Raw genomic sequence first — 21571 nt, 5'->3', positions numbered from 1 at the left:
AACTAGCCCCCAGTTAGCGTGCCAGTCAAAGGAACTAGATCAGCCAAGATCACGAAATCTGGGCCCAAATAGGCAAAACCACCCAGTCAACCCACATGCTTATGAGCATTATTAAAAGGTTAACCCCTGTTCTGTCCTCCACAAATGCACAACACATGGATGGATGGTTATGAAGAAAAAGGACCATAAAGCAAATTCTGTTTCTCAGGCATGACATACATCCTGTCATACTATTTAAATCAGAAAATCAAATGTCCTCGAAGAGCCAGGATATCAATGCAATATTAGCACCTCGTTGGCAGGTTAATTAATGTATGTGCTTATTTATTATCATCATTTCAGCTGTGTGGGAAAGACAGCTGACTAGCCCTTTCTATGAGGTTGCAGAGTTAGAATTTGTGCCCCAGTTTGATCCCAAAGCCCGTGCTTTTCATTATTATGTTAGAGTGCCTTCCCTAGCACTAGAAGAGAAAAAATGGAGAGTTATTAGAAAACAAGGTGTGTGCAGGGCCTGGGAGATGACTTGGGAAGGAGTCTTTCCCCTGAGGTTGATGAGACTAGCATTATCTTCATGTTCACACCAAAGAAAGTCATCCCTAAACTCCTCCTCAAGGTTGCTGAAAACATTCTTGGTAGGAACAAGGATGAGTTTTAAAGTGGCTGACCTCTCTTCTCCTGGACTTCATTCGGGTGTTGAAATAATTCAGCAAGGAGACAAACAAGTTACAAGGCCCATTGCTGGATTATGGCGTGGCTCCTAAATGCTTTTTCTCCTGTTTCCAGAGGCCTTGCTTGATTCGGTTCGTGACTCACGCACAGCAGGCCTTGTTAGTCAGAATGTGAATTTGTTTTTCTTTCTTCATGGATCGTCCTGACCAACAGTTTGGTATTTTTTTGATGACCTAAAAATAAAAACCACCCCTTGCCCTCCATTTTGGTCTTTTTGCCCCTCGGGTTCAGATTATTACGAGTTTTGACCAAGGTGTGCCTAGGCAAAACCGAGTACTTCATTGAGGTGACTATATCTGGGATTTACAGTAAGTATGTTATTTTCTGCAAGTCAGGCAGGCATATTGCCCTGAACTTGCTGGATAAACAGCTTTCTGCTCTGTATGAAGAGTTCTCTTTCTGAGACCGTGACCTCAAAAAGAGACAGTCAGACGGGAAACTGTCATAAACAGGCATCTTGGTTCACATCTGAGGTAATGTGTGTAAAAGCTTTTTGAAAGTGGCAAAGTAGTATTGACCTGTGGAATATTTTTATGTATCATTACATCAATACATTAATAATGCTGTTTTGAGAGAATTTATTCGGAGGTATGAATAATCTCATCACTTCAGCGTGACTTGGCCTTAGCATACGAAGGCCTCTGGCTTCGATGGCTCTGTCTCACAAATAGTTCCAGCTTGCTGAGAATACCTCACGGAGCCAGAGGGTATGGCCCAGTAGGGTCCGTGTGTAGGGAGTTGGAATAATGTCTGTATGTGCATCATAGAAAAAGGGCTAGGAGCGCCTGGGTAGCCCAGTTGGTTAAGCGTCCAACTCTTGGTTTCGGCTCAGGTCATGATCTTACAGTTTCATGAGTTCAAGCCCTGCATCAGGCTCCGTGCTAACAGTGCAGAGCCTGCTTGCGATTCTGTCTCTCCATCTCTCTCTACCCCTCCCTTGCTCTCTCTCTCTCTCTCTCAAAATAAACTTTTTTTTTTTTTTTTTTAAAGAAACAGGTGTAACAGCTTGAGAAAATCTTCCACATTGTTTGTGATGAACATCACCATAGTTACCTCTTTCAATCTGGCTACTTCAATATTCCAGGCAGTATATTACAGGTGACACATGTAATTATTTTAACTTACACAGTTAGTAAGATGAGAGGACTCCAAAGCTCATGTACTTCAAACCAAAAAATACTACCTCTTAAAAATACATGTAAAGTATTTTTAAAGCAAGCAACGAATAATTCTTGATTGCTTCAGAGCATGTGGCTTGCCTTTCTCTTGTTCTTTGGTTTAACTGTTTAGGGTTTTAGATTATTGATGTGTTCACAGAGGCAGGGAGGAAAGGAGCCTTCACACCCTTTAGAGTAGTCACCGTTCTCAGGAGTGTGTTAGTGAAGTTAGTTCATGGACTTGGAGTTAGTGAAGAACCACAGTTTAAAGTCTGTTTTACTCTGTGCCAGTTAGCTCCTAGCTCTGCATTCAACTTTGTTCAGTCCACCCCAGATAATACAAGGCTCTTGGCTCTTCCCTGTTCTCAGTAGAATTTTCTGGTTGCCACTCATGCATTCAATGCCTGAGATTGCCTCCATTTCCTGTGATTTGTGTCAGCACGAGCAAGATCGTCTCAGTTTCTATTTGGACGTGGGTCGTATCACCACGAATGAAACTTGGCTGTAAGAGCAACCCTCTCTCTGACCATGAGAACCACAGATGTACTTTTGCTTTCTTCCTGGAAGAAAGTCACTATTAGTTTGTTTTATTCCTGTTTTAGAATCAGAGGCAACAGGTCTATTTTGCTTCCTGCTTTTTGTGAATCATATCTTGAATCTGGTGAATTCACATCTTTTTGTGAATCACATCTTGAATGACTAAGTTGGGGTCTCAGTAGGACCAAAACTAACCCAAACCATTCGACTATTTTTTAATTAGTCATGAACTCCGAGAGAGTCTAGTCCTATATCTTCCAGTTCTGAACTATTATGAGCCTTTGAAAACACTGAATTTTTTCTAAAGCATGTGTCTTTCCATTTTCTTTATTCCTGTTTTCATAGAGGAAGACCAATCAGTAAAGTCCGATCATCAGTTCCCCAGCTTTCTTAGCACGTATTTTTATACTACCTTGAGAGGCCCAAGACAACTACAGTGACTTCCACAGAAGAGCCACAAAACATACTGACAAATAAGATTTGAAATTTATTTTGCTTACTTACTTAATTTAGAGAGTGTGAGCACAAGTTGGGGAGAGGGGCAGAGGGAGAGAGAGAATCTTAAGTAGGCTCCACACTCATTGTAGAGCCCAATGCAGGGCTTGATCCCACGACCCTGGGATCATGACTTGCTAAAGTCGAGTTGGATGCTCAACTGACTGAACGAACCACCCAGGCATCCCAAGATTTGAATTATAAATGACACTTTAATTAAAGAGTTTAATTAGAGAACTTTAATTAGAAGAAGAACAGGAACTACAAGTTACTTGATTGTAACTTAACAAACTTGGAGCACTTCAGCCCTCCTGTCATATCAGGGATCATTTTCTCCAGCCACCTGACACCTCTGTCATTAAAAATATGGGAAAATCCATGTCTGAGAGGTAAGTGGACTTCCCTACAATTACATTAGCTAAAGAGAGCCATTTCAATCTTAAGTCTGCTAACCCCGCACCTATTCTTATTTATGATACCTCATGTAGCAAGCCTATAAAATGACATTAATTCATTTACTGTATTTTGAAGAGACAAGCTAAATTGGTTTTAAACACAAATTATGAGAAAAAGTGGTTTTGTTCAAGTATCAGAAAAGAAAAAACAACCCTTCAGCGAAAACAATAGTGAAAACAAAGTAATAAATGAATTGTAAGCCCTAAAGAGGCTGCTTTTGCAAGATGACATTCTTTATTGGTTCAGCTAGGCTTAGAATTTGGCATCTTTTTCCTAGTGTAGCATTCCCACCAGAATTTCACACAGGGGCACGTTTTGCTTCCTACACACTTGTCTCCCTTGCCTTCTTCCCTTCCAGTGTCTAGTGTCCTACTTCTCTTTCCCATCCTCACCTTCTTTTCCTCTCTTTCCTTTTTTCTCCTCATGTAGAACACCGCTTTGACTTTACAAGGGTGCTGTTAATATTTTGTAATATGACAATGTATGCACACTGCAACCAAGATACCAAAAAGTTGGAGTGAGACGATCCTGGGGGACATGAGTAATGAAAATGGCTGAGCCCCCTTAGAAGACTTATCAGTCTGAGTTGCATAGCTGTAGTGAGAGCCATCCTCACCCCACCCAAGGGACTGGCTTGAAAAAGCACCCCATCTCCTTAAGGCATGACAGAGGGTCTTCAATAGGACCACCTGCAGGATTGACGTATGTCCCCTGCTGTGTAATAAAGGGTTAACTTATTGCACTTGAGGTGCCCAAAGCCTGCACTCAAACTCAGAAAGGACTGGCCTTTGCCTTGCTTCTGAGAGATAACCTCTCCTCCTTTGGAAAATCCTGCCTCATAAGAGTGTCTTTGTGTATCTGAGACCATGAGCTATGCCAGATAGTTTATGTTCAAGTGCAAATGATGGTGAATAGCTCTTTTTGTTCAGCAGAGACTCTAGACTACGCTGTATCAGTTTGACCTTTGGAAGGGCTAGAGACTAGCTAAGGTCAGTCATGTGACCCCTCCATGGTTATGTAACTGACCTTCAGGAAAAACCCTGGACACCAAGGCTGGGTGAACTTCCTTGGTACAAGACGCTGTACTTGTTGATACCACAGCTGGGAGAATTAGGTGCTCTCCATGGGACTCCACTGGGAGAGAACAACTGATTACCCACTACTGAGTTTAGTCTGTATCCTTTCACTGTGATAAACTGTAACCATAAGGATAATGGCTTTTCTGAGTTCTGTGAGTCCTTCTAGTGAATCATCAAACTTGAGGGTGGTCTTGGGGACCCTGACACACCTGCAATCTGTTGACACAGCCGAGATGTATGTGATAGCCACCTGTAAAATCTAAAGGGCAGAGCCAGGCTGCCTAGCAGCTCCAATGGAAGGAGAAAAGGGAGAGTAGCTTTGTTCAGAGGTCTAGATCCAAGAGTTTGTGAATACAGAGGTTTTATAGAAGATCTGGTGTGGAGTTATTTTCAGTCTTCCCCAAAGATCTTTTGGGGGCATTGACGGGACCCTGACAGAAAGACTTCTCATCAACTAACAAACTGGGGGCTAAGAGGGAGATGGCTGCCCTGAGGAAAATAGGTCATAGGGTCATCTTGAATATCCCTTGATTTCTGAAAAATCATCAATGTGTCCACGATGGAAAGAATTGTTTTAAACGCTTGTTGGGCACAGTGGGGGTAAAGCCAACTTAAAAGAATGTCAGTTAAATGAGAACTTTTCCACTTCAATTACTGCTCCTCCCTCCTTCCAGCCCCAAAGCTATAGGGGTCTTGAGTAGCAGTTAGGAAGTGGGGGAAGAGCGAATGAGTGTGAGAAAAGAAGCTAACCACAGGACTGTTGAGGAAGGCAGGAAGCGTGCATGCAGTAGTCCTAAGAAAGGGAGGAAGGTGGGGCATCTTGCGGGCTCAGTCAGTAGAGGATGTGACTCTTGATCGTGGAGTTGTGAGTTCAGGCCCCCCATTGGGTGAAGAGATTACTTAAAAATAAAATCTTAAAAAAGGTGTGCGAGGTGGGAGGAGGGAAAGGTCCCATCTGTGAATTGCATTTGGAAGCTTTGGTTATTACTCAGGGTTAGGTACTTAAAATTACTAAATTGGGATGGTGTTAGTGATTTAAAATCACCTAAAAGCAACCAGAGAAGTCACAGAACCTGCTTGAGGTAAACCTCAGTAGTGAGAAAAGAATCTCCCCTACTGAAGAAACTTAACGGGGAGAGAAAATATTAAATAGGGTTGTATTACATGCAAGTCATGCTTGGCCAACACTTGAGTTACAATGATAATCTCAGCCCCCATGTTTAACTCTCCATTTTCTACCTGAAACCCAAAAGATAAATAAAATCTAAAATTAGGAAAAATAAATCCAAAGAAGGGTGGAAGGGTATTATAATCAAAGGGCCAGAAATTTTCAGCAATCTCTGGAAGATACAAAGAGATGTGACTGGGTTGGTAGAAAAATTAATATCAACTAAGTTGCTGACACCTTAAAGTTCACTGAGAGGAGAATGGATAAATTTTCCCTATAGAGTCATGGAAAAATCCAGAGTTCAGATAGCAGGGCTATAAGTAGGAGCCGACTTTGAGAGAGTTAGTAAAGTAGCAGAAGAACATTGTGAGCTACTACATGTGCATATAGCACTAGGCTAAACGTCTCAGCCATATATTATATATATTTCACATGTATAAAATATATATATAATAACTCATATATGAGTCCATATAAGACTTCCTATAGTAGGTTGAAAAAATTATAATTCTGGAAAAATACTTTTAACAAATGTAACAAACTAAGTAGCTTCTATTTTCCCCGACATTTTTCCAACCCAGAAAAATTTGTTTCCTTTGGATGGCCTTGAAGACTGAGGACACAAATCAAAAGTCAGGTTCCGTAAGGGTGAGGAGTGTAACAAGAGATACAATAAACTAACATCTCAAAGAACCAGAGATCAGGGACATACCAACGTGAACTACAAGTGACATAGCCCATACGGAATTGCAGACTGTGTTATGATGATCTGGGATGGCCAAGGAGCTTCAAACCTTGTGAAGGTTTAAGTTGGTCCAAGATAAGTAGTTGCCGCTAGTCCTTAGCAAAAAGGAACAAAAATTCTTTCTGGAGAAAAGTACCTTTGTCTAGACCTCACATTTATTCCTGACCTTCGCCCTCCCCGCCCCCAACAATGAACAACAGGTAGTCAAAGATAACTAGGCACACAAGGAAACAATACATAATGAACAAGAGTCAGCAAGAAAACAGATAAGAGAAAGAGACCTAAAATGGCATCCCATCTCACCCAATTAAAAGCCAAAGTTATTTCAATACCCTACATAAGCTTATGTGATCTATAATTCTTGCACACACCCCTTACCTCTTTCCTCTTTTCTCACTCACCTCTTGTCATACAGACTAACTTGTTATTTCTCTGATATACCACATGCACCTTTATCTCAGAGACTTTCCCTAGTTTTCTTCCCATACGTATCTACAACCACAGGTAACAGTAGTTATCTTACAGTTATCTCCTCCTTCCTTCAGATCTTAGCTCAAAAGTCTTCATCATTTTAAAAAATTTTATTTATTTTGAGAGGAAGAGAGAGAGTGTAAGCTAGCACTTGCTTGTATGTGTGTAAATGGGGCAGAGAGAGAGGGAGAGAGAGAATCCCAAGCAGGGATTGATACTGGGCTCAGTCGTATGAACCATTAGAGCATAACCTGAGCTGAAATCAAGAGTTGGACGCTTAGCGGCACCAGGGTGGCTCAGTCGGTTAAGCATCCGACTTCAGGTCAGTTCATGATCTCACGGTTTGTGGGTTCGAGCCCCACATCAGGCTCTGTGCTGATGGCTCGGCCTGTTTCAGATTCTGTGTCTCCCTCTCTCTCTCTGCCCCTTCCCCACTCATTCTCTGTCTCCCAAAACTGAATAAATGCTAAAAAATTAAAAAAAAAAAGAGTTGGACGCTTAAACTGACTGAGCCCCTCCGGCACCCCTCAATTCTCTACATCTTAATGAGGCTTCCTTGACCACTCTGTTGAAAAAGAGATCTTTCTCATAAGGTTGCACTTCCTGTCTCATTTTCCTCCATAGTATTTGACACGATCTGCATAGATTATTGGCTTTATTTTACTGTTTGTCTTTCCCCATCATAGTGTAAGTTCTTTGAGGGCAGGGAACTTTCCCTGTTTTGTTTGCGCCTGTATCCATAACGTCCAGAATAGTGCCCGACACCCAGGAGACACTCAGTAGATATTTGTAGAATCAATAAATGAATGTGCACATGTAAAGGGCTTAGAACAGAGCCTCGCACATAGTGATCACTTGATATATGTCGGTTATTAGCAGTATGAAAAAATGAATTAAAGATGGTTAAACTGACAGTCATGGGTTTTAATTCTGGATTACTTTTCATCAGAGTATACTCCAGGAGTGAACTAATTCTTAAGCTGGTGAGTTTTGTGAAAATTGTTTTACCTGTGTGGGAAGGAATTGCTACCATTTCCCTTTTACACAAAGGCATAAAGGGAAATTTGATCTTCTACTCTTCCCCATGATACAAGGAAAGACGCGAACCCACGGAGTTCAATTTCTAGGGCAGCGACTATGAGGATGAAATCCTGGAAGGCTCTGAGACATAGAGGTGCCACTAGGGCTAGTGACAGAGATCAGGGTAACTCTACAAATATGTGGCCCATCGTGAGACTCCTCTCCAGTGAGTCTTCCCCAGACAAGTCCCCATCGCGATGGCACTCACGGCATTTCCGTTTTCAATCCAGGTGATGGTGGGGACAGGGATGCCTGTTGCTATGCAGCGCAGGGTCACAAAGGAGCCAAATGTGACGTTGTGAGATTCAGGAGCCCGCAGGATTCTGGCAAAAACTGTTAGGAAAACAGAAGTGGTCAGTGGCTCTCCTATAGGGGACACTCAAGCTGGAGTGGTCTTTTAAAAATGCAAATCAAATCATGTGCTCCTGTGTGAAATCCTTCTGTGGTTCCCTCCGTATTAAGCATAATACCGAATGCCATGCCCTGGCTCCTAAGCCACTTATGCTTGAACCCTATGTTTCTCACCACCCCAGGAGACTCCAGGCTTCTTTCTACCTTGGGAGCTTGTCCACGCTTTCCCTTGGCCGCCAGTGCTCATCCCCCAGATCTCCAGGTGGCAGTTTCCTTGTATCATCTAGTCTCTGTTTAAGCGGCATTTCATCAGAAAGGCCTTCCTCGACCGCGCAACATAAAGTATAACCCTTCCCCCACTCCCTTTTTCATCATCCTGTTTCATTGTCTTTACAGACCTCACCACTCTCTGAAGTTATTTTTTATTCATCTAATGTCTATCTCCTCCCTGTCCCCCTTATGCCCAGCAGACTATGAGCTTTCAGCAACCAAAAACCTAGCCTGTTTGTTCAGTACCTAGAAGAGTGCTTGACCAAAGTAATAGTAGTTTAAGTAAGTTAATGAAATAATTAATTAATGCTTTATATCTTCAACCGTATCATAGTGGGAGGACAGACAAAATTTGTCAAACTTTTTAGAGAATGAGATGAGGCACATTGGGCCGAAAAGAAGTATTTTGGGCCAAGTGTGAGCAGAATAGGTAATTAATATCCCACTCTGAGATAGAATCCCTCCTGATTAGATAAGAGAAAGTTCAGAGAAGATAGGATTTGACAACTGGATGCTTTTTGCAGATTCTAATTTTACTATTTATTTATTTTAATTTTCAGTGCCTATTTATTTTGAGAGTGAGAGAGAGAGTATGGCATGGGAGGGGCAGAGACAAGGAGAGAAAGCGAATCCCAAGCAGGCTCTGCACTGACAGTGCAGACACAGGGCTCGAATTCACAAACTGTGAGATCATGACCTGAGCTGACATCAAGAGTCAGACGCTTCACCAACTAAACCACTCAGGCGGCCCTTGCAGATTCTAATTTGAGATTTGCAGGTTCAGATTTCCTATTTTTTTAAAATTGAGGATGCTAAGAGATGGAATCTCAAAGAATGTGTTAGAAATACAATGTTGGGCCCAAGAGCCAAGAGAAAGGAAAAGCAAGGAAGCCCCCATCTTAGGCAGGAGGTGGTTTTAAAAAATGCGCCAAATGTTTAAAATACAGCTGAATTTCCACGCCCAATTCCCGCCAACAAAACTGAGCTGCTTTTCATAAGTCCTGTGGTCTAATTACCAGCCTACAAAAAATGGTGGTTAAGGAACATGTGAAACAACGCTATGGGGATGCAGTTCGTTCAAATTGAGAATATAGATGATTCCACAGGACCAATTATGTAGTTTTCTCAATAAATAAAATGTATTTGGAGGAAAAAAAAAAGAAAGAGGGAGCAATCATTGAGTAAAAGGGCTCAAGAGGCATAACCCCAGATGCAATGTATGGATCTTACTTCAATTCTTATTCAACAGGCCAGATGTAGAAAGATATTTTGAGACATTTGGATAAAAATTATGCAGTCCTGACACAACAGGGATGTCTGAAATTAGTGCTAATTGGGGATGAGTGGAGTAATGAAAATGGTATTATATGTTTTTAAAAAAATCTTTACACTAACCTACGTATTAGTTGATTGAATTAATGTCTGGGATTTGCTTTAGAAGAAACCAGCAGCAATAAAATAGTAGTGGAATCAAGGAACCAAAAATGGTAGGCTATTGATCATTGTTGCTGGTGAGTAATGGAAACATGGGAGTTCACTATATCACTGTAATTACTTTTTTGTAAGGTTGAAGATTTTATAATAACATTTTTAAAAATTGCTGTGGAGCCTACCCCACAGCTCCAGAAAACACGTGATAAGATATGCACTTCTTCTGCCATTGAAATAGCATCGAGTTTTAGAAAACCCCAAACTGAAGAAAAGTAAGACTCTAAGGAGGAAGATTTGGCAGAGGCATAGGTCCTCAGAGCCTCAGAAAGATCTACAACAGTTTCAGTTCAAAATTCAATGAGAGATGATTCTAAATTGAAACAAAATGTGGAACTCAGGGAAAACTTTCCCAAGCAGGTGATATTTACAGGTGAAAAATTCGATGGAAAATGAGTGACAGTAACCAGTGTGGTTCGCGGGGTTGGCTCCAAGAGTGAGTGGCCTGTATAGTCTCACAGGGCACCATGCTGAGAGGGCACCCCCCATGCTTGGTTTGATTTTCTGCTGTCCATGTCTTGGAGTTACTAGTGGTATTTGAATTAAAGGCCCCACATTGTCATTTGCACCTGGCCCACAAATTATGGAGCCAGTCCTAAAATTGCTGCCTTAAAAGAGAGGGTGAAGTCTGTACCTCTATGGAAATTCTAGAAAAGCAAGGCTCCAAGGTGGAATAGGAAATAAAAAGTTACAGAATGAATGAGTCTGAAGGAAGTGTCAATCAAGACTAAGGTTTGTGCACATTGGAAATTCTCAATTTTCAAGAAGGCCAGCCAGCTAGGAGGTGGTACACATTTCTTCCAGATATACCAGACTGACCCTCGGTGACCCATGGGATCACCTGATGGGAGATTTCTCCCAGCTCAGTCTTAGCTCACAGGTTGTAAAGTCTTGACAACTGACACAGACTGACTGGCATCCAAGCAAGGGCTCTCCTAAGTATTCTCCCCTTTTCTAATGTTTTCTGCAAACAGTAATGGACACCTAGACTGCACGACACATCTGGGCCCACGTTCATCATTTGGTTGAAGTAACTTGTTGGGGTTGGGGCGATACTTGTGTGTCTTACATTTTTCTGAGTGTGAGACCCATCATCTTATGGGCCCCATTGCCTCTTAGAATCTGAATAAAAGGAGGATCCTTGAGAGATTGGAGTGGAGTTATTTCAATCCCATAGGTGCTGGGAAGAATGTAGCCAGCAGCTCCTGCAGATAACGCTTTACCCTTGAACCTGAATGGGAGCCTTCTGGCAGAAGAGGAGAATAACAAATTGGAGAAGAATGAAGTCTAGATACTTTTTTCTGCTTTAATTTATAGAGGCAAGAGTTTTCATTTGGGAACTGTAAATTCTTCCTGGAAATGCAGTAATCAGGGAAATTTTTTTTTGTTCTAATGTACAGCTTTTTTTTCTTTTGGCTGGTATAATATTATTTAGAATATCACTTGGGCTCATTGAAAAACCTTTATGATCTATATTGCACAACACAGCTAACCATAATGTGAGATGGTAACGAAAATCTATTTTCAATGATCACTTGAGAGCTCAACAGGAACTCGCAGTGAATTTCCTTATTCTGTCCCATATCAAAACCTTCTGGGGGGTCCCGTAGGCACAGGATGGTACATAAAGGAGAACTGTTAGCATTTGCAGTGGCTTCATGAAGGTATGCCTGTGCTGATAAACTTCTGGTCTTTTCCTCCAAAAGGACAAATATACCCTTGGCTGGCCATGGGTTTCATTGTGTGATAAGGAAAACACCTTTTGAAAAATAACAACTTTGTCTTTCTGAGTTGGTATCTCAGCATTTTATAGTACGATAATCCTACTACACCCAGAGTCTAGACATTTAGAGAAGGACTTGAGTTTAGGACATCCATCCTAAGTTCCCACTTTGCTCTTCCTGGGCACCTTTTAAAATAACCGCTTAAAGTGAAGCCCAAGAAAAGTTAGTATCCTCCACCCCAATCACCTTATAAGTACAGGTGCTTGGTACTCTGCTCTCTATCTCCTCTGTGACCCGGGTCAGAGATCTGCCCTCGGCTCAGTGCATGCTCCCCAGACCCGTGCTTCTGGGATTTGTAAATAATAAGGCTTGTGATTCTGCTTCCTTTGTGTGGATATGTTGAAACTATGCCTTCAATCAAAATGACCCCATGGGTTTCACTTCCTCAAAGTGGGGGCCGGGATGCTGAGCCCGCATGGATGGCTTGTGCCCCCTCATTCATCAGATCACAATCTACATGCTTTTAATGGAATATGCCAGCTTCTCAACCGCATTAAGTCCAGTGGGGTAGAAGAAAAAAAAAAAAAAAAGGCCAGGAATTAAAGGGAAGCTGTTTTCTGCATGCCCACATTCTTGCCAAAAGATAAAATTGGAACTTGCTCCCTTTTTTTCATTACTGAAAGATGGCTTCCACCATTCTGGCCCGTTTCTCTCCCCCAAAGAAGGTCACAGATGTCTCCTTATCAAAATGTGTCTCAACACATCTCCTGACCCTTGTTTGTGTTTCTTCGTGGCACCTTCCACCGTGTCCTAACTATCGATTTGTTTGTTTGTTAGTTGGCTGTCTCTTCCTCTGGAATGTAAGCATCACAAGGCCAGAGCTTGCTTTGCTCAGTAACACAGGCTGATTGATAGGCAGCCCTGTGTGGCATGTGGTAGGCATTCAATAAATATTTGATGAATGAGTGAATGAATAAACGAATGAATGACCCTTCTGATTGGTGAGACTGGAGAAATAGATTTGTCTGTGTTAGGAGCATCTCAGCCCTCTCTGGGCCATCATTCTCCCAGTTGCCCTCAAACAAGAAGGGTATGGGGTTAATGTGCTGTGAGGGTCCCAGGTCGGGGCTTCTCCATCCTACAACTCAGGATGAAATGTTAAACAGTGGGGAAGGGTTGAGGAGGATGAGGAAACAAGTTATGGTGGTCGAATTCTTGGATGAAAAACTAGAAAGTTTTATTTTTCGATCCAGCTTTGTCAGCAATAAAACTGATATTTTAATACCCATCTGCATGTGTTACCCGTTCCAAGCATAAAAGGTGAAGGATGGATGAAATTCCTCCATATTTATCAAACATTGAAGACAGTAAATCCAGTTACCATTAAAATTAAGTGCCAGACTAACCTCCATGGATAATAACAGACTGGTAATAATAAAAGTAGATCGAATTGAGTAATAAGCTCCCATTATTTTAGTGGTAGCCCCAAATCTAAAATGCATTCTAGGTCATCAATTTTAAAAGTAATATGGTATGTTTTATATCAAATAAAATGTCCATTGTATATCCCTAACTTGCATTTTTTTTGCATGCAAGACCATATTAAAATGTTTTTGTTACATAAACAGACTGCTTAATAGAAGGGGCATAACATTAGGTTAACAACTGTTTTGACATGGATCTTTAACATGATGCCACTCTTCTTTCTGTAAATAGTCTTGTGCATCGTTGTCCAATTCACTGTAAGTTCTATCACACTTGCTTTCCTGTGGCAAAAACATTATTGTTTGCCTGCATCATGGGAAATACACATGGGCAATCTAATTATCCCTGGGTTTTTTCTCATGGGATTTATGAGTTTTGGGCTTTGATTTCTCTTGGATAAGTTTACAGCGCTAACTAAAGGTTGAGAATCCTATATCCAAATTGGGCTTAAGCAGGCAGCGCGTCCAAAGTCCTTTATAACATAGCTATATTATATTCTCACTTTCACCCATCCCTCCTTCCTTCCTTCCCCCCACCCCATCTCTTTCCATTTTCTAAAGCACTTTCAGAAACATAATAAATCTTATTATTGATCGTCATTTTAAGGGGTAATTTGAATTTGTAATAAGGAGATGGAGCTATTATTTAGTCTGAAATTGCATGGTGGTGCAATGGAAAGGCTAGGGCAGAGGACCCAAATTAAGTCCTGAAATTAATGAGCAGTTCAGTTTGAGATGAATTACTTCTCTTTTCTTGTTAAGGGAGTATGACCAGAGAAATACTTAGGTCCCTTATAAATTCTTTTTCAGAGCAATTATCTTAAAAGGACACAATGAGCTCACATGGATTTTATTTTCTCTCATTTTTTCCTTTATTTATTTTATCCTGGTGTCCCTTAAAGAGATTTTTTTTAGGCTTCTCAGTTCTAACCAGCAATGACTGATGGAGGGAAGTTGAATGCAAGCAAAAACAAAAATTAAAATCATTCAGGAGCTGGTGAAATGATTGTATCTAAATTTAGTTGTAAGCAGCCTGATGTTGAGAAATAGAAAAGCATCTCAAATACTTTATTTGAAATACTAAAGGAGGTGCCATTTCAAATAATACCAGCCCAAGGTTTATTCCTAAAGCCAAACTGTATTGCATGAGAACTTGCGAATCTTATCCAAAAAGAAACCTAAAAGTTTAGGTTAGAACAGCACAAAGTTCGAAACTTCATCTGGATGGAAGGTGCTTTCTTGGAAGAAAAACTCTTATTTGATAGTAGAGTTTTCCCCCAAACAAATTTGATTTCCCACTTTCCTCCAAACATTTCCACTAAATATATGTATATGTCTGTGTACAGTTAAAATTAATTTAAATTTGATTGGTTTGGTTTGGGACATTTGCATAATACTTGTCCTCTTGAAGTAATAACAGTAAAAATCTAAGCTGGCATCTTGACATTTTTACATCTCTTCAAAAATTGTAACACCCTTCCCTGCCCTCTCTCCACCCCAAACCCCCGCCAAAAAGCTTTTTCCTATTCCAATCTGTGTGAGATTTATATTCTCATGCTGATTTATGTCATTTTGTTACCATGTTCAGAGTTGCCTTAATAAAAGTAAATTGTTGATAAATACATTATAAAATAAAGCAGCATATCTCATAACCCTCTGTTAAATGCTGACAGTATTCCCCGTGAATCATTTGTTATTTCCTTAAAAAAAATAACGGTACTTAAAATTGTTTATAAGGTCAGCAAAAATAAATAATTGAATAGAACCATACATTGAAAAAGAAGCAGTGCAGAAAGAAAATAAAAAATACCTTTAGTATCTTGTTCAGGTTCACTTTCTTCTATTAATAGAAACAAGACAAACACACACAATAAACACACAAACAAAAATAACACATCATGAAAAGGGAAAATCTTTGACCACAGAAACATCAGTTGTGCAACAAGATTAATTAGAATCTGCTTGTTTCTTATTTCAATAAGAAACATGCAATCAAGGGAAACTGCTGACCTTTACAAGCAAACTATTAAAGGACATGAAATTTCAAATTGCTACTTTTAGTCGTAGGGCAGTACTACACAGAAAATAAACTCCAGCACACCCAACAGCATAGCTCATTCATGCATTTTTGTTTTAATGTTGACAATTACCCTTTCTTTCAAGGCAACAGACTGCCTACTATTCTGATAAATTGTGTTTTCCCTTTGTTAGCATGGCTTCTCCTTTTACAAGGCCCTGCTGTGAAGGCAGTGAGGTTGACTCTGGGATCTCAACTATCATTTCTATGGCAATAGGCTCATGTTGTGGTAAACAGAGGATTAGGGGGTTTCTGAAGAACAGAGTCTACCACCAGCCGAGAGTCTCCTTGTACCAACTCCCGGGAGGCTGCTCAGAGAGCAGAGAGGAGCAAACATTATCTTGTGTAGGAAACTACGAGTGGAGCAAGCGACAAAGAGAAACGTAAAAATGCCTGCCATCGGGATGCGGAATTGAGAATTTACAGTGGTTTTAAATCCTAGAAAAGAGACAACCAAATCAATTGTTCCAAAATGTTTAACCTAATACTGTATCAGGTATAGATCCCATGAGGAGCTTTATTTTTCTTTCCTGAGAAGTTTGTGTCAATTTAGACCTTTCTTTCAGATTAGCGACAAGCCAGTTGCAACATTTGTTTATAAGTTTAAAATAGCAATAGTTTCAATGATAAGAATACATTTGCATAGTTTTTCACAAGTTATGGATATTTTCAGATACATTAGACATTATCTCCTTTACCCTGATCATATCCCTGTGATTAAACCTAATGATATTATTCAGCCCACTTTCTAGACAAGGAATCTGAAACTCAGGGCTTTGCTGCAGGTACAGAGCCAGAAATGCCACTCCAGTTTTCAGACATCAAGTTCTCTGTTCTAACGTAGCATCATAGTAAGAAGCCCTCGTTTTTTGCACTTAATACCCAATCCTAAATTTAAATGAACTTATAATTTCCCATTTAGATTTTACGATGACTGAACATTCGCTGTCTTCACCAACCAGGTCAGTGGCACATTCCTGTCTTATTTTTTCAAAGTCAAAGTCTACTTAAAAGTTGTAAATTGAGGGGCGTCGGGATGAATGTCTGACTTCCGCTCAGGTCATAATTTCATGGTTTGTGAGTCTGAGCCTGTATCGGGCGCGCGCGCGCGCACACACACACACAGCTGTAAATTGAATACATTTATGGTTAAAAGGAGAGTTAGAGGTTTTCTGTCAAATGAACCTAAACAAAGAAAATTGTTTCTTACAACACCCCCAACAGTGCCTGGTATTAGACACCAGTTTTTTTATACTGAGAACTGGTCACGTGGGCCCTTGGAACTGCAGAGATCCCCTGTTTCTAACATAGACATTAATCAGGAAAAATCAGTGAAGGTCCTTGCTTGGGCCAAATTAGACCTGAAAAACTGTGTCCGAATGCCTCTGGGCTAGGTGTGTTCTCTTAGTTTCTCAGGGCAGTTGTGCTTATCTCTAAATCTCGTTTTGGTTTTCCACCAGCCAGGTGACTGTAAGTGGCTGAGATGGGTCTGGACTCCTATGGGCATGTTAAGTGTCCTCACTCCCTGGCTGCTAGGATCTCCAAAATGTTTTCCACCAAACTTCAAAGGCCTCAGTAAACTTTGAGAATCTTATTCATTCATCTTTTTTTTTTTTTTCCTCCTCTCACACTCTTCTTTCTTAGGCTCTGGAGCAAGGGCAGGTAAATTCTGCCTCCTTTCAGTTTTTCTCCAGTGATCTCTTACTGAACTGTACTTCAGCGGAGACCATGGGGACCGTGCTGACTTCCCTTTGCCATCTCTCACTTTGTAGTCGCTGCCTTCGTCTCTCTTGATTTGTTTGCAGTTGGGAGCGCTGTGAAGTTTCGAAAGAATGTACCCATTTCTTCCACTGTGGATCTGCAGAAGCAATTCAGGAGACGAAAGATTGTCTAGGATCTGCTGTTTTCCTAGGAGGAGGCTTAGCAGTTTTACCAGAAATGACATGTTCATAGAGAGACCCTCCAAGTTTCTCTCTGTGCACAAGAGCGGATATACAGCTCTATACGCATATACTTATATGCGCAGAAATATTCATACACACATGTACCACATTCACACGCGCGCACACACACTTGAGATTGCTTTAAATTAGAGACAATATGCAAGGACAATCTGCCAAACCTATCTAAGCTTGAGCACACTCACTCAGTATATGAGATTATTGGTCATTTCAAGGTCTGACTGTAGTCCTAGTTTGAACATGTATCTTGCTGGCTTAGCCTATGATCCCTCTTGACCTCTGAACTTACTGTTTTACCACCTGTCGATTTGTAAATATTTAGTTTCATGGTCTTTATTCTCATTTAGCTGCTTTATGTGTAATGCATCAGCCTTGTCTTCCAAACTGATGTGGAGTTTCCTTTCGAAGGCAGAGGCAGGGGACAGCGTGGTATACTTATGTTGTTTTCTTTTCCCCCTAAAATTTAGCACAGTGTCTTATAGAAAAGAAAATGCTTTAAAAAAGGAGCTGGGCAGTGATTCATTTCCCTTCTCTGCTTTCTTGGAATTGTTCATTAAGACATTAAAATAGAGAATCAGAGACTTTTCTTATTGGAATAATCTCAGGCATAATCAACATTCAAGTTAAATAGTGTATCCATCATTTTCTTGAATACTTTGATTTATGGGCAACTCAGTACTACCATAGCAACTCATTTAAAATACTCTGTTAAAAAAAGAATATATTCTAAATCAAACCAAAATCAGTCTCTTTCTAACAACCACCCACAAGACTTAGTTTCTACTTCTATCCACTGGACCAAAAAAAAAAAAAAAAATCCATCAAATATTTTCATTTTGCCAAACTTGCTAGCCCCAGGTCCCTATGTGAATTGCTCACTTTTGAACTTTCTTATCATACCTTGTTAATTTACCCCTTTGTGGTACCCAGAGCAGAAATGAACATACACTTTAAAAGTGTGTTACAAATTCAAAGAATAGTAGCACTCTTTATAATATGCTACTTCTATGACTATAAATTTGCTTGGGTTTTTATTTGCATTTATATAAAAATACAGCTAGGTCATATTCCATTGCAAATCATGAATATCCAACACTAAGAAAGGTAAATTTTTCCTATGTGATCACTGTATTACTTGATTGGAGAAGAAATTTGGCAGGGAAATGTATCATTAGATAGGAAGAAAGAAAGCCATCGAGATTCCCTTGCATAAATGAACACATTTAGTAAGATGATGTAGGTCACATAGACCTTGTGGAAGAAAGAAATGGACCAGAGGAAAAAACAGGCAGTACGGTGGGGTGAGCTCCCATTCTTCAGACTGCAAGAGTGAGGAGAGCCAGGAAGATCATAGGATTTCGGTCACCTAGGGCTGGAAGCTACGATAGCACATTCTTTGCTCTTTGTAGGATGGTACTAGTTACCATTTTCTTCCTAGGAAATACCTTAAAGAAATCTCTGACCATCTGGTAATGTCAGGACACCATTTTAGGGCTTTTTCATGAGAAAAAAAATTTTTTTTTAATATTTATTTTTTGAGAGAGACAGAACGTGAGCAGGGGAGGGGCAGAGAGAAAGGGAGACACAGAATCTGAAGCAGACAGCAGGCTCTGAGCTGTCAGCACAGAGCCCAACACGGGGCTGGAGCTCTTGAAACACGAGATCATGACCTGAGCCAACATTGGACCTTAACCGACTGAGCCACCCAGGCGCCCCAGGCTTTTTCCCTTTTAAGTGAAATGATTTGCGCAAAGCAGTTAATATAGCAACTATCACACAGCTGCGAAGTACTGGAAGCTCATTTTGAAGCCAGGTCTTCTGGCTTGCTCTTTTCTTTTATTTATTTTTTTCAGAGCTATTTCCATCTCCGTATTATCTTCCTGGCTGGTGACCGCCTCCAAAGAAAAAGCATTTATTTTGTTTTCTTTTTAAATTTCAGTCTGCCTTAGTGAGCTACATTCCAGATACTTACTGCATCAAGTAGGCATTAAAAGCATATGCTGAAATTTATCCCTCACTGATCTGAGAAGAGAGGAATCATTCTGGAGAAGGAGAAATCATTCTTCAGACCTTATTATTAAAACCTGGACGCGAATCCATACTAGATTTTTGAGTCTGTTCTTAAATCGGCTACGTGTGTCTCCTGTAGCATTGGTTTTTAGTAGATGTTGTGTTGGAGATGCCTGGTAGAAGGCAAGCACCGCAAACAGCTTAAGGGTTTCTTTTTTACTGAAACAGAATTGGCCCAGGGGATTGTTGAAAAGTAATCCTATTAAGGCTCTGTGGTACTCTGTTTATGAATAGAGTCTTCTTTTGGTTTCCAATCATTCAAAGAACATGTGACAGTAATAACAATAAACCTAAGTAAATACCTGTTTTCTTTTTCTGACTTCTTGGTAGCTGAAGGAAAGAAACCCGACCCTGGTGTGCTGCGGCTGTTTACATTTCTGTCTCCTTTGAAGCCCAGCATGCGTGAGGGTTCTCCACTCTGGCTGTGTCTCCAGAGGAATCAGGACACAGCTTCTTTAGAAAACACACACAGCGCCCTCCCAAACAGCCTTCCTCTGCATCTTCAAAGTAAGGTCGGCCTGGCTCTGTGACATCATGATTCTCTAAAGTGGCTTGGGCTAGGAATATTTCTGTGGCCTTTGGGATAATAACATTTTCCGAGCTTGTAAATATGGATGGTGAATAATGACTCTGAGCAAGAAGTGTTTATCGAAGTCAATCAGATAAGAGCCACACGAAGTTAACTTGTTTTTGCTTCGGCCCTAGATGTAGATAGAGCAACTCTTAAGAATATTTTTGTTAAAATGCTTCTGAAAATATATTAGAAGCTTAACCATAAGCCAATGAGAAAGTTGGATTTCAGTCGTGATTCATGTTTTTTTTTTATTTTTTTAATGTTTTATTTATTTCTAANAGGCTCCAGGCTGTGAGCTGCCTGTCAGCACAGAGCCCGACGCGGGGCTCGAACCCACGAACCGCGAGATCATGACCTAAGCGAAAGTCAGACGCTTAACCGACCACCCAGGTGTCCCGTGATTCATGTTTTTCATTCTTTAAAGAAGTAGATAGTCTGGTTTTAATGGGAGGAGGTGTTAAGCTACTTAATTACCAGGACAGAAGCCTTTCTTGGTTTACCCTTTTAAAAGGTTTTAATCCTAGGGGCACCTGGGTAGCTCAGTCGGTTAGGCAGCCGACTTAGGCTCTGGTTATGATCTCATCGTTCATGGGTTTGAGCCCCGCTTTGGGCTCTGTGCTGACAGCTCTGTGCTGGAGCCAGCTTTGGATTCTGTGTCTCCCTCTCTCTCTCTCTGCCCCTCCCCTGCTCGTGTTTTGTCTCTCTCTGTGTCTCTCAAAAACAAATAAAAGCATTAAAAATTTTTAACACTGTCAATTCTGAAATAATTTTAGATTTACAGAAGAGTTACAAAGATAATATAGAGGGTTTCCAGTAACCTTCCACGCAACTTGCCCTAATGTTAACATCTAATGTAACTATGGTACATTTATCAAAAACTTAGTGTACTTTTAAATAATATTTTGGACCTAATCTCATGAAAAGGAAGATACTTGAGCTCTGACCGAATTCAAAGAAGGCAAAGTATATTAAGAGCAAGAATTTTTAAATTTTTAAATTATTATTATTATTTTAGCTCACCAGAGATTTTAGCTGAGAAAAGAAACAGAAGCCATAACCTTAAGCTTAAGTGACACCATTCTATCCTCATTGTCTAAAGTGGCTTTGCTCGGGAGCATTTCTATGGCCTTGGGAATGGAGTTCCAGATGCCCAAATAGGACCCCAGGCCTCCAAACTGTAGGTCCCCGTGCTAACAAGATAACATTTGAAAATCACATCTAAGAAAGGATACCAGGGGTTATAATCTCAGTGTTAGTCTGTGAATCAAATTGCAGCCCATTCTGGTTTTGACGGCATCCCAATAGATACTCTCTCCTCCTCCCTAGTCGTCTTTTACTTCCTGACTCAGCAGGCCGCCTGTGCTCTCATGATAAACCCGCATCCCATGCACCCCCTCCCTGTGGTGTGATGTGTACCGTGAGCTGCTGTCCGTAGATCAAAGCCTTGTTGGACCTCCCCTCTCTGAAGCTGTCCCTGACCTCCCTCCGTCTCCCCGTCCTGTGTATACATCTACACAAACTTCTATCGTTGCAAATAATTAAGCTTTAATTATTGTGATTACTTGCTTGTGTGCCCATCTTCCTCACTGAATTTGAAAACTTTTCAAGAAATGAGCTTTATCTCCATTTCTTTAGGAATAGCTTCATTCCTTGAA

General features: G+C 40.6%; 1 protein-coding gene across 5 annotated transcripts in view; it reads right to left on the bottom strand.

Moving 5' to 3' along the window:
• Positions 1–21571, bottom strand: part of MUSK (muscle associated receptor tyrosine kinase) — a 91192-nt gene that overhangs the window by 35030 nt on the left and 34591 nt on the right. For 3 of the 5 annotated variants that reach the window (XM_077769787.1, XM_077769788.1, XM_077769790.1), the window contains exon 6: positions 8126–8250. In XM_077769787.1, coding sequence (XP_077625913.1) covers positions 8126–8250 — 125 coding nt within the window. Of the gene's footprint in view, positions 1–8125; positions 8251–15044; positions 15075–21571 lie in introns of all 5 variants that reach the window. The other 2 variants (XM_077769786.1, XM_077769789.1) reach the window with 1 other exon arrangement.

Source organism: Crocuta crocuta, unplaced genomic scaffold (genome assembly GCF_008692635.1).
Source record: "Crocuta crocuta isolate KB4526 unplaced genomic scaffold, BGI_CrCroc_1.0 scaffold95, whole genome shotgun sequence".
NCBI classification, from domain to species: Eukaryota; Metazoa; Chordata; class Mammalia; order Carnivora; family Hyaenidae; genus Crocuta; species Crocuta crocuta.
This window is presented reverse-complemented; position numbering and strand designations above follow the sequence as displayed.